A 17,779-nucleotide genomic window follows, 5' to 3' on the forward strand; every position below is an offset into this window, starting at 1 on the left:
TCTCTCTCTCTATATATATATATATATATATATATATATATATATATAATTTTAACAAATAGTTATGATTTTTAAAAATATAATTAGAATTTTCCCCTTGATATTGGCTTGGTGCCTCTCCTCTCTTCCTTTTATGGATGAGGTTGGGTTTATGAGTTTATCATATCCTATGTTATATATATTCACCTTATATATTTGTTGTTTTAAAATCGTTTACATCTTCAAAAGCATTTTGATCCTCTAAAGTCAAATTATTATAGCCCTTTAGTAATTTATCAATTTTATTATTTAAATTAGATTATATACTATCATAATTTTAATAAGAATAAGAATGAAGCTTCATAATTTGAATGTGAGAATATACAAAACAATAAAAATGTTTTCCCAAACAAAACCTAGTCATTTGGTGCTTCCCAACTTATGGGACTACCCGTTTAAAAAGCAACTTTACAAAGTAATAAGAAAAATGTCCCAAACAAAACAAAGAATTCTTGCGCTTTATAGGACCACATTGTGTTTATTTATTTTTCAATATTGTTTTGTGAAAGCACACACGGGTGTTCAAAAATATCGATACTGATAAAAGAAGATGATACATTATAAAATGATGAATAAATTTTGCTTGATAATTCAACCATATTTCGTGGATAAAATTTTGATTGCGGTCATACAGATTTCAAAGATGTGTGGCTTAGGCTATATTTTTTATACATCAATAAAAATCTCTCCAATAATATAAAGGACCAAAGATTATACAATAATTTTTAATTAAATATAGATGTATTATGCCTATTGCAAAATAAATTAATAATTTAAGACTTATAATGATAAAAAAATTTTAACCAAATTTTATGATCTGAACATTTTTTCCTTTATCATTTTTTCCAAATTTATCCAAAATGTTTTCCGCATTCATTTTCAGCTTCTCTTTCTCTCTTAATCACATAAACCAAACACTAAAGAGATGCAAATAAATACCAAATACAGCTTTTCCATACGCCATACAATAACTTTCTTACGTAGGCTTCATTTGGGACGATTTTTTTATTGTTTCTTAAAGCAGCTTTTTAGTTCAAAAATTAGCAACTTTCTTATACAAAAGTTTTAATTTTTGTACTAAAAGCTACTAAGAATTAAGCAACAAGAAAGCCTTCCCAAACGAAGCCTTAGGCTTGGTTTAAAACAGTTTTCTTATTGATTTCTAAATCAGTTTTTGTATATATATATAAAAAAATTAACTAAAAATTTTTATACTGAAAAATAACTTTAAAAACTATAAAAAATTATCCCAAATGATTCAAAGCTGCAACATTAAATCATGTATATATTTTTCTATATGCTTGGAAGTAGAAAAGAAAAAAAGAAAAAGAAAAAGAAAAAGGATAGAGAATGATCTAACTCAGATTTAATTAAAATGAATTTATTTTTATCAAATTTATTTTAGAATAATATAATATACACTTAATAAATTAAATTTTATATTCCACTAATTTCAAAAGAAATTTAATTATTTTCGTATTCCACTAATCTCAAAACAAATCCAATAATAATAAAATTCATCCTAAATTAAATTAAGTCAAAATATCAAATTAATTCTTTATTATACTATAATAAATTAATACTCTCCAAATACCAGCAATAATTGCACCTCATGCAAACACATCTCAGTCATTAAAATCACATCGTATGATAATTGCGACTTATGCCACCTAACCTTATCTTCAAATAATTTGAATAAAATAAATAATATAATACAAAACAGCTGAAATGATAGCAATGAATAGTTACCCTAATAATCAAGCGGTGATGATCCGATTACATAATTATGGCTCACTAAACTCCACACTTTGCCTTAGCTGCCATTGTCGAGCAGTTAAGAAAAGTATCTAATGCCCTCTGCTTCATGTGGTAGCTCCAATCGCAGTCACCTTCTTATAGGAGGCGTGCAAATCTAACGCTAGACTTCGTTGCCTTATTTGGCCCACCTCAGGCCAACTTACGCCTTTCTCATGCCCCTTTGTGTACAATTCTGGCCTTGGGCCTACTGATATTATATATTTTTTATATGTTATATTATTTGAATTAAAATTAGATAGGATTATTAGTTGATTAATTAGTGTATTAGTAGGTGTTGTGGACTAGAATATACTCGGCGATAGAGTAAGAAAATTTCCGTCTCAGTATTGTACGAATATCTAGCACACAAACATAGGAAAAATGTAACACCGAAATTTTAACATGGAAATCCTAGATAAGGAAAAAACCACAGGGCCACGCCCAGTTGAAAGGATTTCACTAGTGATTTCTTAGATTACGAGTGACTTATTCGTCCCTGAAATTGATGATGATTAGATTACAATAATCACCTCCTAGGTTGAAATTCAGTTACAAACATAGACATATCGGCGAGGAACATTAAATGGAAGATGAATAAACAAAATGAAAATTTCTAAACATATTTTGCATTTAATTTAATTTTTTTAAAAATAAAATTAAGCAAAAGGCTAAGATCAAGAGTTGTCTAGGGGCCAAATATTAGAAGAAAATTAAATCTGAATATTTTTGTTAAAATTTTAATCATGATCAATTTTAAATTTATTAAATTTATTTTAAAATTAGTTTTAATTGATTACAGATGTATTATATTTATGTTAAAGTAAATTTTCTAATTTTCATATTCATAAGAATTAAATTTTAATTAAATGTTCTGCTATAATATTTTTTTTGTTTTGATTATTTTGAATGAAAAAGCAATCTTTTGATGAAAATTTATTAATTAAAAATAATATATTGTTATAAATCATATAAAAAATTTATTAAAGCATAGTTCTCACTTCTCATCTAATAATGTCATATTTTTAATAGGTGTCGAAAAAAAATTTATTTGAATATTTTGATATAAATTATATAAAAATTTTAAAAAATATTAAATTATTCATTAAATTAATGATATATATGAAAAATTTATATTATAATAATTTAATCTGAAATAGTGAAATATAATAATTTTTAAAATATCATTTATATAAAAATATTTTTAGACAAATTTCTGCTTTAAACTATGGCTTTTCAGAGGTTGCTTGGAAAGTAGGCATTGCATAAACCACCAAACTGAAGGCAGCTGTGAGCTGTCATGCAAAGTAGCAAAAGTATTGCATGGTGAAATCAAACTTTACTTAAAAAGTGTCTACAATAAAGGCCTGTGAAGGGCAAAAATGGAAGCTGGGAATATGTTGATTTTGCCTGTGAAGAAAACTTTATGGCTGATCTGCTTTGCTTCCTCCTTCATGCTGACATCTGATTATCTGATAGGCGCTGTTTGGACTTTTTTTGTAAATATGAATATTGGTTTATATTTATTAAAATTATAAATAAGTTTCATCATTTGATTGAATGTTGGTAGAAATCAGCCTCTTTTATAAATTTCTGAAATTAAATTAATTTTTTTATGTAACCGAAGAGATTGTGAAATAGTATTGATATGTCATAAAAAAATTACATTAATCAAGCACTAGTATCAAATTATATTTGAATTGAGCATTTTAAATTTAGGATCATTTGAACTCCGATCTCAATAAACATACAGTCAAATTGAACATCTTGATAAAACGAGAAACTATTATGTGCAGAGTACGTCTAGACTCCAATAAAATGCCGTCACGTGGCGGCCCGACAACCCGACCCAATGAAATTATAATATTTATCACATGTTTTCCAACTTACTATAAGACCCGACGACCCGACCTAGCCCAGACGCAAAAATTAAGTTTTACTAAAAAAAATTGCGTATGTTGTGTATTATTTTTGTGCATTATTACTGTGTATTATTACTGTGTACTTTTGCTTTGTACTATTACTGTGTATCATTGTGTACTGCTTCTGTGTACTGATGTGACTTTTATGTATTATATTAGTATGATTCAATATGTTTCTCTTGTGCAAATGGTGTTTAAAAAAAATGCGTATGTTGTGTATTATTGTTGTGCATTATTACTGTGTATTATTACTGTGTACTTTTGCTTTGTACTATTACTGTGTATCATTGTGTACTGCTTCTGTGTACTGATGTGACTTTTATGTATTATATTAGTATGATTCAATATGTTTCTCTTGTGCAAATGGTGTTTATAATTGTGAGAAGCAATCATATGATATGCATTGTCATTATACTCATAATATTGATTTTAGTGTTTGCAAAGAACATCATAATTACTGGCCTATTTCGAGAAAAATAATATCCAAGAATTTTGTATGTTCAAAAGCTAGCTTTAAGAAGTGTATTGACTTAAAATTTCAATCAAAATATCGAAGATCAAATACCATAACGGGGTGTCCCGCTATGATTAGATTTTTAGTTGATGAAGATGGAGTTTGGATGATGCAAAAATGTATAGAGAATCATAATCACGAATTAGCTAGGTTGTAAGATAAACATTTGCTTAGATCATGTAGGAATATTAGTTATGAGGAAACATCAGTTCTTAAATCAATGACAGAATCGTTGATGCATTTACCTACATAGTCAAATAAGTTGGAGGTTTAGAAAATGTTGGATTCTCTAAGAGGGGTGCTAACTACATTCATAAAGAGAAAAAAGCGAAGATTGAGTATGGGGGAACCAATTCCCTAATTCAATTACTTAAAGATCAACTAGTTGATGACAACATGTTTGCATGTTAATGTCCAAACTGAAGAAGATAATAGATTATTGAAGTTTTTTTAGGTTGACGGTTTGGGGAGAATATATTGTGATTGTTTCAGAGATGTAATAATTTTTATACTAGCTATAGGCTTAAACAAATATAATTTAGCTTGTGCACCCTTTGTTGGAGTTAATAATCATTGATAAAATATTATGTTATGAGGAGATAATTGAATCATTTATTTGGGTTATTTAGAACATTTATACGAATAATGGGTGATAAAAATCACATAACAATATTTACTGATCAGGATCAAGTAATGGCTAGAGCAATAAAAATTGTATTACCTCAGACACGCCATAGGCTGGAGTTTTTTTAGGTTGATGGTTTGGGGATAATATATTATGATTGCTTCAAAGATGTAATAATTTTTATACTAGCTATAGGCTTAAAAAAATATAATTTAGCTTGTGCACCCTTTGTTGGAGTTAATAATCATTGATAAAATATTATGTTATGAGGAGATAATTGAATCATTTATTTGGGTTATTTAGAACATTTATACGAATAATGGGTGATAAACATCACATAACAACATTTACTAATCAGGATCATATAATGGCTAGAACAATAAAAATTGTATTACCTCAGACATGTCATAGGATGTGCAAATGACACATCACAAAGAAGGTTCCGTCTAAGAGGTGGTGCTTCGATAGCAACATCAAAGTTATAAGCCTCTTTTATAGGTGTTTTAGCAAGTGTGATTATAAGGATGAGTTCAAGAGAACCTGGGCTGAAATGATTACTGAAGGGGACCTCCACAGCCATAATTGATTGAAGGAGCTTTATAGGATTGGGAATAAGTGGTCAACAATATTCAATATGAATTATTTTAACATTGACATGCTTCCAACATAGCGTAGTGAGTCCACTAACAATGTGTGCCATGAGATTGCAAATCCAACAGGTTCTATAACCGGTTATTCTTTGGGCTTAGAGAAGGTGATGTTGAATTGATGTCAAAATGAACAACATGAAGATTTCAAATACAGTCAGTCTGAAATAGTGCCTTTAATAAAAAGTAGCCCAAAATTGAAGCAAGCTGTCCAATTTTATTCAAAAAATATATATTCATTTTTTGAATAAGAATTTTTACAATGTGTTGGTAGAATGCGTATAAATTATGCTTCAAGTGACTCATCAACATTTTTCGATCCATTGGACTGTTCATTTTGACGCAAAAGAGGGTACCATTCAATGCAGTTGTGGGAAGTTCGACATGATGGATTTACTATATTCTCACTACATGATAGTTATAAGGTAGTTAGATATAGTTAATATTCCTTCAAGGCACCTACTGCTCAGATGGTCAACTAGAGCTAGGAAAGATATTTATGCTTGCCACACGTTCACATGTAAGAGAAAGAAAGACATCCCATCTCAGGAGGGATGTAGTGGCATGATATTCAGAAATCATCTTAACAAATTTACATATCAAATTAGCACACGAGCACAAGGAAATGAAGACACAAAATAATATATGTTAAATGCAATAACTAACATGGCTAAATATATTGACTTGATCTTGGATGACAAAAGAAAGAACCACAAGTTTGTAGACAACACACAATATGGAGTTAGAAAATTGAAATACCCACTAAATTGCAGGCCTAAAAGAATCTCTAATGCAATATTGACATGTCACTGAGAGAAGATAAAATGAACAAAACAAAAACCTACAGATCAAGCCACTACAGTAGAACAATGTTCACCAGTCAGTCAGGTGAAGTTCTCAAATATAGCAAAATGCTTCACAAATGATTACGTTCTCGGTCTATCAACCAGCAAGTCGACACCTGAGAATGTAAGAATGATGATGAAAGTTATTGAAAAAGAGAAATAGTGATGATGTGTAATTATTTCATTATAAAATTATAATGTGTACTATAAAATTTCATTATGTATTTAATGAATTCATTATAAAATTACATTATGTATCGAAAAATTTATTATAAAAACACATTATGTATTGTAAAATTATATTGATTATTGATGTGCATTTGATAAATATATTATAAAATTAAATTACATTATTGTTGTGTATTTGATAAATTCATTATAAAATTATATTGATTTGTATTGTCTATTTGATAAAATTATCATTAAATTACTGTGTACGTCTGTTGTGCACCTTTGTGTATTATAATTGTGTACATTTGATATTAACTTTTGCTATGTACCATTGTGTATCACTTTGTACTGTTGTGTATTGTTGTTTATCACTGTGTACATTTGATGTGTATCACTATTTATGGTAGGTAGTTCTAGCATTTCAACTATTTCAGCCAGGTTATTATAACATTTCAGGTATTTAAGGTGGGTGACTGTAGTTTTTCAGCTCTTTAAGGTTGGTAGTTGTAGCATTTGAGCTATTTAAGGTGTATCACCAATTCCCTCGAGTAGTTGTGTACCGTTGCAAGATTTATGATTATGCTCTATCGACAACATTGGCCAGATACTGAGAATTCTTAAGTTATACCAACGAAGGACTTCGTAGACATGGCTACCAATATGATGCATGAATGCATGTCAAGGTATTCTGATGGCCCACTTAAGCAACTAGTAAGGGAAAATGAAATATACATATGTTGTGTGCATACATGGCATAAACGTTGTGAGTGTATACTTTAGATTTTGTATGGCAAGGTGATGGTGGTAGAGGGCAACAAAACAAAAAAGAAATTAAATGCTAGAGACTGGAGATGTATGGAAAGTAAGTTTTTTTAGAAATATCACCACCTAGCTAGTGAACACTTTTTTCAAATGTGTTCTCTTGTGCTACAACGTAACATAGGAGAACGTGGCAATTCCAATTTTGTTGATAGGTCAACTTGTGATATAGACAATATCATTCTTTATCACTCTTGGGATCCAGCTGATGATGGATTCATTGTAGGCATATTTAAGCAAACATTGGAGAAGTTGTTGTATGGAGGTAAGTGAAAGAAGCATCTAAATCTGGCTGGCTAGCTAGCAAGGTTTAGTACGAGTTGATGTCAAGATTTGAATGTTGTCCACCGCAAACTTAACAGTAGGCACATGTGTGCCAGCTACTTAAGGAGCAGTAATCGTGATCTCTTTTAGTGATGTCTTTATTCATTTTATATACTTATTAGTGTTGTTTATTATCATTGTATACCATTGTGTACTGATGTGTGTCATTGTGTATTGTTTTATATTGGCATGTTGAAGTTTAAAGAACATTTTCAGTGATTTTTTTTTTCATTTTTTATACTTATTAGTGTTGTGTATTGTAGTGTACTACTATGTACTATTTTTTATTCTCATGTTGAAGTTAATAGAATATTTTTAGTGATTTTTTTTTCATTTTTTATACTTATTAATGTTGTGTACCGTTATTGTGTATTGTTTTATTTTTTTCATTTTCTATACTTATTAGTGTTGTGTATTGTAGTGTACTACTATGTACTATTTTTTATTCTCATGTTGAAGTTAATAGAATATTTTTAGTGATTTTTTTTTATTTTTTATACTTATTAATGTTGTGTACCGTTATTGTGTATTGTTGTTTATCATTGTGTACTATTTTCTATTCACATGTTGAATTAATAAAAAAAAATTATTGATATTTTTTTTTAAAATTTTATATACTTATTAGTGTTGTGTATCGTTGTTGTGTACCGCTATGTACTCCACAAATAGGAATGAAAATAATTATCTCAAGATATATGTTACATAGAAATTATACATATAATTAAAACTACAAATAAAGAATGTCTATGCAAATTACAAATATAAATTATAATAACATAAATTACTTTGACAATAACAACTAGAAATAAAGAATGGTTTTATAAATAAAGAATGTTTGTACAAGTAAATAATGACAAATATAAATGAAGAATGTCTCTACAACTTATGTTCAGATATTTTTTAGCTGTATAAGGAATAGTGAAATGCAAGTTCTACCCTGAATTTAGGCATTATATATTGACAGTCTTTAAGTTCAGCCCAGTTGACACTCTTATTTTGGATTGCAACATCTATATATTTACAAACGAACATATCATAGTCGAATTTTCTTGTTTGGGTTGGCACACCAATAACAATTTGGACCGGTTATTGTCGTATGCCATCATCCAAAGAATCATTTATTTAGGAATAGTGAAATGCAAGTTCTGACCTGAATTTAGGCATTATATATTGCCAGTCTTTAAGTTCAGCCCAGTTGACACTCTTATTTTGGATTGCAACATCTATATATTTACAAACGAACATATCATAGTCGAATTTTCTTGTTTGGGTTGGCACACCAATAACAATTTGGACCGGTTATTGTCGTATGCCATCATCCAAAGAATCATTTATTTTTTCACAAAGATATCTAGACAAAATATTGAGACCATATAAATTTAAATATGGTGGAGTAACAATTTAAGATGGCATACGGTCGTGCTTCCTCAAATTGAAGATGACTCACAATTTGAGGAAGCACCGCATGAAATCGAAAAAATATCAAACTTTATTCCTCAAGTTTGCCACCAAAATGGTCCAATGTTGATTGTTGATCACAGGTAATAGCAGTAGTTTTGAAGCCCTTACAAAATTTTTATTGATATAGCCGACATAAATTTTGGTATTAGCAATATATTTTGAGTATGATTGGCATGACTCAAACAAAATAAGAAATTACTTGACCATCAGTGCCATGCAACAAAAATGATAGCATATAAAACACACTTCTTACATGTCCAAATGTAATTAAAATATTATTTTTTTAGGATTTGAGCCAATTAAAGGCAAACCCACACACACATCATATAAGTAAGTTTCGAACTCAAAATCTCTTAATTGATAGTCAAAACTCTCAACCAACAGATCAAGATGAGTTGCATTATTAAAATATACCGAAAAATTAAAATGGGCATACATTAAAATTTATGCATCATCATTAATTAGAGGAAGAGTGGGCATTCATCAGATACATGTCTTCTTGCGAAGAATAATTCAATGAAAAATAAGCTACTCCAAATAAAGAGATAAAACTAATGATGACAATGACGATGATGATAAGATTTCCTTGTCATACTCGTCAATATTGTAGTCTGTAGAGAGGATTCTTTTCACCTCATCCATTACAGCATTTATAATATGTAGTCACACTTTGAAAATTCAAACGAAGAATTTACTACACAACCGTCCAATCTTCAACTTGCCGTTGCAGTTGAGAAGAAAATAAAGAATTCCACCAATATAAAAATGAACTTATGAAATCAAATAGAAGCCCCATATGAACAAGAGGAAAAAATAATCAGCAAAACCTTTCCTTGTCCTCGCCTCCTCGGCTACGAAATATCACCGGATTCCTTTTGGCTAATGTCATCGGCAGTCCAGTAGGTCTTCACTGCCAAGAGAAGTTTCTCCGTTTGAAGAGGGCCATCCTCATGGTCCACCACCTGACTCTCCCATCTCATGCCATCTGTGAAGCTCTTTATCTTAATCACAACATCCACATCGTCTCTAATAATCACTGTCCCCTCTGGCCTCAGAATTCTATCCATCTCAAGAAGGATATCCTCAATGTCACACCTGCAACTCATGACCAGCATTGAAATCAATCTTAAATACAGATAAAGCTGTTTATTATGTGTATATATAGGAGAGATTATTCTGTGCGGACACCGGACACATCTTACTGTCCAGAGAAGAATCAGGTGCAACCACGTTATCCAGTACCGAGCTCGGTACCGAGTAGTACCGAGTTGCAGTACCGAATAGGGGTGACGTGACACATTTTCATTGGGCTCTGGACGGCGTTCGGTGTCCGCACATAACAATTCATCCAGAATTGGTGATGTTAGTTGTTAGAACAAATTGTAATGATAAAAATGACAAAACACAGTGAAGTTTAGCTTATAGGATCCTCAAATCCTAGAAATTAAAAAGTTCGAAGACCAATCTGGACGCATCATATCACCTAATGCATAATGTCTTAGATGACGTGGCACGTTTGAATTAACCTCAGAACGCATCTGGATACTCCACGGAATAATCTCTAGTTCAATTGACAGGAGAACAGAAAAATACATCATATGGCTCAAAACTTAAATGTTCTAGCTATTCTACCCCTACCTCTAGCTCTTTTGCTAGACCTCCTGCTACTTTTCATTTTCTTTCATGTTTTATACGACCTAAGATAGCCTCTGGAGAACACTAATGAAATTATATGATGTCAAAAAAAAAAAAAAAATTATATGATGCCTGAACATTAGATTTTCTCTAATGGACAAAATCAGTGACAGCAAAGGGAATATCATGGCGATCCTGAGAAAACAGAATCTAAGGTACTGCACCGGATGAATAATAGAATTATCTAAAAAAATTATAATTTTATTATCCTGTAGATTATTAAAAAAGCATTATCATCTTTTTTTTTTTTTTTTTTGATATAATTGACCGCACAGATGCATAATTGTAATCCAAACAATTATTAACCATTTCTTCATTACCAACCTATCTTTATAGAGTGAAAACAAGGAATCGGCATGGAGTATATCATAGGTCCTTGGATATGTTGACATTGCCTCGCACCTGCAAGAACAACAAAAAACCAGAGCTTAGTTTCATGTAATCACATTGCTTAACAATCAAGAATTAAGGGATATTTGGTTCAAGATGATTGATTCAACGTATTATATGATTTTGGAGGAGAAAATAAAAATTAAGAATGAAGTTGATCCCAATACTAATAGAGTTTATCTTGATTCAGAAAACAGAATCGCCTATGGCTAATCATCAAGCCAAATAGATGAATTTTACCATAAATTAGCTAGATTATAAACTTTATTAATGCTAAATATGCGAAATTTTGCAGGAACTAACCAGTCTTGGTACGTTCCGATCAATCCACGCTCGTAGACGACGCCGAGGGTGCTGGTGTTTGTGGCCGTCGGAACGGCATTCATCACCCATAGCGGTTCGTCCGCAAGTGCAGCTGCGAAGCCGCCGAGCTTCGCATTCATGTCAAGAAGGTTGTGATATCTTCCTTGTTCCCTAAGCTGGGGAATCAAACTCCTGTAATAGTCCACTCTCTTCTTCCACAGCTCCGCATCCTGCTGGAAGATATAGGCTGTGATTCCATCGATGCTGCCGCTTTCGATCCTCGGCGGCACAGCTATGAGCCGCTCAGGCAATTTTTTGAGCTCGCCGCCGGCGATGTCTTTGATGTTGGCGACGTCCGGGAGGGGGGTGATGCAAGGTTCCATCTTGGTGTACCAGGCGGAATCTGGGTTGGGGGTGGAGCAAAAAGGTGGGAATTTGATGACCTTGCGGTTGATCTTGCAGTGAATGTGGTTGGTGGGCTTTTGCCAGATAGCGATATCGCCCTTCTCCTTTATCTTCTTCCAGCATAGGCTTCGTGCCACAGATTCAATGGAGTTCTGCTCTGCGTTCAGGTCTTCTTGCGTTCTCTCCCACCCTTTCCAGTGTCGCTTCCAGTTGATTGGCGGGCCGGAGAGGATCCAGTACCCGCCAGGCCGGAGAATTCTGTCGATTTCGATCAGGTAGAGTCCGTCTGTGAATTTCAGTGGTCAGTGCTCTGCAATTCTGCAACTTCTGGAGAAGAGAGATGAAAAGGACATATTTTTATTGCTTTCGTAATCCGTATTATTACCATATTGATGCCAGGGGATGAGGCAGCGGGAGCAGTGCGCCATGTCGAAAGCCCGGGAGGGGTAGGGGAGGCGATTGGAAGCCATGACGCCGATCATCGCCGGCACGCCGCGCTCGAGAGCGAACTGAACCTGCGCCTCGTGCGAGTCCCGCGGAGCAAAGGACATGGCTAGGATGTTCCGGGAGAGAAGGAAAGCTCCCCAGCTCGCCACCTATGCCAGAGAATTAAATACAATTTATTAACTAAATTCTTCTCCATTAAAGATTAACCAGAGATGAAAAATCTTGTGTGTGTGTGCGCGCGTTTTTTTTTTGCAGCGGCATGCTTCTCAAAATCCCAACTTTTAACCAGAGCCAACCGCCGGATAGGTCAGGGAAAGGCAAACAGAGCAAAGTAAGCAACTTACGCCACAGCCAGTATCGATCGCAGTGCGGATGGAACCATCGCTGAGAGATATAAGGTGGTCGATATCATCGATGTAGGCGTCGGCTCCATTGGGAAACATGGTGCCGCCGCCGGGAAATCGGAATTTGTCGCCTTCAACTCGGATCCAGTTCTGTACTGCCTTCTCAACAGCGAGCTCCTTATGTGGCACGTTGGCGAACCATGCGAGTTCTCGGCTCGCCGGCCACGGGAAGGGGGTCCGATAACCAGGCGGTGCAGGAACCAAGCACTTGAGCAGCTCGGATTTATCAGGGCAGTGACGCTCGCGGTAGATGAGGCGGTCGCGCTCGAACTTGAGCGAACGATGTACGTCCTCACACGGAGTGTACTCCGAAAGCTCAGCAGCGCAGGCCCGGAAATGGCGGGTCGCCGGCGATAGCGCGGCGAAGTCGTCAGCCGTATGGTGGGCGGCGAAGTCGAGCTGGGTTTGTGTTTCGGAAGATAAGGAGATGGGGAAGTTAACGTCAACGCCGTTGCAGGGGACAGCGGCCATGAGGGAGGTGGTGGTAGTGGCGGCGGTTGTGGCGCCGCTGCGCTGCCAAACGCCGAGGAGGTAGGATATGGAGCAAAGAAAGGCGACGAGAGTGATGTTGATGACGTTAAAGTGTTTCAAGTGAGGTTTGTAGAGCTTCCAGATGCCGGAGTAGGCTGTGGCGGCGCCCGCCATAGTTCTGGACCTCTAATTTTTTTTGGGTAGAATTGCTTCGTTTCTCCTTTGGAAGAGAAATCGAGGAGGAAAGCGGTGGCAATTGATCAAAGAATACGTGTGGCTTACTATAAGCTATGGAGGCAGAGCGTTGCCTTCGTAAAGCGGACTCTTTTATGTCATTCGACCCATTCTCAAAATTAAGAAAAAATAAACTTTAAAATTATAAGTGTTGACTATAAAATTTTTAAAGATATGATTTAATCTCAAATCTTAATAACGTTCATAATTTTAACTCAGTTTTTCTTTTGATTTTGGATCCAATTTTGAAATTATTTTCAATTATTTTCTAACATTTAATTAAGCTAAGAAATAACTATCCTTTTTTTTTCAATGGCTTTGATAACATATCTATTTTTCTTTTTTTATGTTAAATTTTAATTATATTCCGATAAAAAATATCCTCACATAAATTTGATCAAGAGAATTTAAAATTTAAAATTTATTTTAAAATAAATATAATTTAAAAATTATTTAATTATTACTTTTTTGGCAATTATCTTAAAATTTTAATATCTTAACCTAAAGCTTGGATGCGTGAGGTCCACTTTAGGTATTATAGCAGTTGGTTTGATTGGACAAAAGCTGAGGAATTTGACTTTGATAATTAAACATATTCAGTTATCGGTTTTTACTTTTACAAATTATAACTGAATCAGAGTTATTTTAAAAAAATACATATATAAGATTCATTCACAGTTGTCTAAAATGAATTATATGATTAAATTCGAGTTACTGTGTATGCACATAGGCAGATATCATACTATTTGTAAGTACAAACTCATATTGATCAATATTTTATGGTCATATTTTTTAATTTAGCAAGCAAACGTTTGAGAGAGTAACGAGTTCGGTTGGGTACTTTTTTATTTTTTTTGGAGAATTGAGGAAAATGATATATTAAGGGTGGACAAATTGATAGTGCATAGTTTGTCTACACGAAAGCCAATGGGGTTTCACTCTTGCAATAAGAGATATACCTGATACTGTCATAAAAAAATTGCCTTGATTAAGCACGAATTTCGAGGCATATTCAAGTTGGAAACTTACAAAATAAAATTTGGGATCACCTGAATTCCAATTTCAACAAATTTATAGTCAAATTGAACATCTCAAAGGGATGAACCAAACAGCACCAAAATTGGTCCAACCCAAGCCCAAATGGGTTCGAATCAGGGGCCCGAATCACATTTGGAAGGGTTAAAGCATTATTTGAATAATTGAAATGATATCCAAATATGGCATGCTTATAGTCAAATCGAGCGTCTCGGTGAGACGAATCCAACGAGCCCAAAATCTCTGAATTCGACACTGTTAAGGCACTTAAACAGTTGAAAAACTCTCTATGATCGAGGGAATCAATACGAGCCATCCGATAGAGCACTCTGAATATGCCCCGGATCTTCTCTAGATTTACAGGATGTGTCACTCATGAAAATCTATAAATAGACCCCCACTCTCTGCATAAGGGAGACCTTGGGCTTGAGATTTAAGAGAGCTCTGAAACTTCAAGAGCTTTAGTACCACTGCCCGGCCGCCGGACCATCGCCTGGTCGTCGCCTGCCGAACTTCAGCCCGACCTTCGTCGGACCACCGCCCGGCTGCCGCCGGACCACCGCTGGCCGCCGCTTGTCAGTCCGACTTTTCCTAACTTTGTAGGAGAAGTTTTAGAACCGACTAAAGAGAAGTTGTGCCTTCTCCCTAGCCTCTGAGGGGGGTATTTATAGTTTTTCAAAGGAGGTTTTTTTTTTTTTTGGACATTTAGGCCATTTAAGGCAAACTCACACACACAACGCATACACATGGACTCGAACCTTGGACCTCTTAGTTGGAAGCCTAAGCTCTCAACCAATAAGCCAAGGGGAGTTGTGTAAAGGAGGTTTGAAGGTCAAATTTCTAAATTTTTAATTAATTTTTGGAATTTTTTAATGATAAAAAAATTAAATAATTTCCTATTATTAAAAATTTGAAATAGAAAATAAATAAAGAGCAATAAAAAAAATTTATCTTATATTGGGGGCAATTCCCTAAAGACCATAGTATTTTAACATTTTTTTTTTTGGGGGTGAGAAAGTGCATGCAAAATTTTTTATTTCACTTTCTTTTTGCCTCTTTATTTTAAAACATATGAAGGTACTTACATAATTACAAATATGACACCTTTGATTTTTTTTTTTTTTTGAAAAATGATGAGTAATAGTTTAATTTATAAAAAATTATTCATCGTAGCAAATATTAGAAATAACATTTTTATTAGATTTAAATAAAATTTTAATTGACTATTAATTAAGATTCATGTAGCTGACTCCATATAGTCAGATAAAAGACTTGATGTCCCAGCATGCTGCGCGCCCGCGCCCGCTGCGGCGCTGCCCAGCGCTCCCGCCCGCGCTGCTGCCCCAGCTCGCATCCGCCCCCTCCGTCCGCCCGCCGTCGTTCCGGCGCCGACAGAACCCAAAACCGGGTCGGGTTGGATCAACCCGGCAACCCACTGGGTCGGGTCCGGGTTCGGATTTCCTACCCGTTTGTCTACCCGGGTCGGGTTAGGGTCGACCCGTTTAAACCCGGGTCAGTTCTGGGTTCGACCCGAACCCAATCCGTGACCCGAAATTGACACCCTTACCAAAAAAGATAAGGCTTCAACTAAATGTATTGCTATAAACGAATAAGGAACGTCCACACAAAATTGATGTTGAAAGAACCAATCTTATATAAAGGAATCACCATAAAAAATATATATCTTCTCAAAGAATTCTTCCAAACAATTAGAGAATACGATAGACAAATAGCAAAAACAGCGAACGAAGCTACCAAAGCAATCAACATTATGAAGAGGCAATCTTTTAGGCAAGAGCACAAATTTTGGCTAGGTATGTGTTCAATCTAAAATTGATTTGATTCCGTATACAGTCAATTCAAACCTAACTCATTTAATAAATGAGTCAAAAAATTAAACCTAACTTAAACCGTTAATCTTAAATTAAAAATTTACAACTTGTTAACTATAAAGATTAAGATATTTGATAAAAAAATTATGGTCACAAATAAAAAAATTTAAAAATCTATTAAATATGTTATTTCAGCTCAAAAATAGATTCAAGGTTCAACACTAACATGAATACATGATCAGGTTAATTAATATGTTGAAAATTTTGACTAATCTATATTACTATTATAAAAGTCGCTTGAATTTCCTTCCACCTCAAATTTTGGTCATTCGTTTTTTTCTTCTAAAATTATATTGTCCATTCATTTCATTTTTATGATTTTAAAATTATAATAATTTATTATTTTTAATATTTATTCTATATAATAAATTCTTAACGGTTAACCTTCCTACCTATTCGCGAGCATGATTTCATGCTTCCTATACATAGAATTTTTATTAGGTGCGGACTCCGGACGTAGCTCTACGTCCAGAGTCCAATAAAATCCCGACACTTGTCATGTACTTATGAATATTGAATTTTTATTTGTTTTTTCTTGCTAGCCCGACCGACCCGGCCCAAAATATTCCTGTTCAAATTTAGCTTTTGAAATTGGCGCTCTTTTTTTAAATAAAATACCACGAAACATTTATATTTTTTGGGAAACCCCCACCCCCCACCCAGGTCGAACCCCGCCAGGGGGCATTGCCCCCTTGGACTCAGCCAAGGAGCGCTGCCCCCTCAGACCCCTGCCAGGGGGCGTTGCCCCCTTGGAACGGTGGAACCCGCAACATATTTCATAAATACATAGAAAAAAACCATCGTTCTTGCAACCTGTTCTTCTTTCAACTTCAGTCATTCCTCTTCCTCTTCCTGGATGTTTGCATAGTATCATCTTCATCAGATTTTCCTTCTCCAAACCAATCTTCATCTTAATCTTTACCGCCTTTTCCTTATTTCTTCTTTCTTAGCAGCTCTGAAAATATATTTTAAGCTTAAATCCTAAAAAATATAAAAGTTTCCTGGTATTTCATTTAAAAAAAGCGCCAATTTAAAACCCTAAATTTGAACATGAATTTTTGGGCTGGGTTGGTCGGGCTGGCAAGAAAAAAATAAAATAAAATAGCAATTAATGTCCACCTGTGCATGCCAATTATCGCGACTTTATTGGACTCCGGACGTATAGCTACATCAGCTACGTCCAGAATCCGCACCTAATAAAAATTCCTATACATAACTGTGATTTTTCTCCTACTCGGGATTCTTCGGTTTGTCCTATGATATCTAATCCTTCTTTTGCTCACTCTCCTTACCTTTTCTCATCTCACTGGTAGCATAATGGGAAAGAATGAGCATGTGTGAC

At 34.1% G+C, this 17,779-nt stretch overlaps 1 protein-coding gene across 1 annotated transcript; it reads right to left on the reverse strand.

Annotated features, from left to right (window-relative positions):
- Positions 1–9,594: 9,594 nt before the first annotated feature.
- On the reverse strand, positions 9,595–13,611 carry LOC110096724 (probable methyltransferase PMT15). The gene is made up of 5 exons (XM_020822785.2): positions 12,746–13,611; positions 12,340–12,550; positions 11,550–12,240; positions 11,181–11,258; positions 9,595–10,256 (listed from the first exon to the last, which is right to left on the reverse strand). The coding sequence occupies exons 1-5, from the start codon at positions 13,448–13,450 to the stop codon at positions 10,013–10,015; spliced, it is 1,929 nt and encodes a 642-aa protein (XP_020678444.1). The 5' UTR covers positions 13,451–13,611; the 3' UTR covers positions 9,595–10,012.
- Between the last annotated feature and the right edge of the window lie 4,168 nt (positions 13,612–17,779).

Source organism: Dendrobium catenatum, unplaced genomic scaffold, assembly GCF_001605985.2.
Source record: "Dendrobium catenatum unplaced genomic scaffold, ASM160598v2 fragScaff_scaffold_631, whole genome shotgun sequence".
NCBI lineage: Eukaryota > Viridiplantae > Streptophyta > Magnoliopsida > Asparagales > Orchidaceae > Dendrobium > Dendrobium catenatum.

What these genes read in the sequence shown, in the direction of transcription:
- LOC110096724 (XM_020822785.2), bottom strand. Translation starts at nt 13,450, where the DNA reads ATGGCGGGCGCCGCCACAGCCTACTCCGGCATCTGGAAGCTCTACAAA. An exon ending in CATCCCCTGGCATCAATATG is followed by an intron (nt 12,241 to 12,339) that starts GTAATAATACGG and finishes TGAAATTCACAG; the next exon opens with ACGGACTCTACCTGATCGAA. An exon ending in TTTTCACTCTATAAAGATAG is followed by an intron (nt 10,257 to 11,180) that starts GTTGGTAATGAA and finishes CATGAGTTGCAG; the next exon opens with GTGTGACATTGAGGATATCC.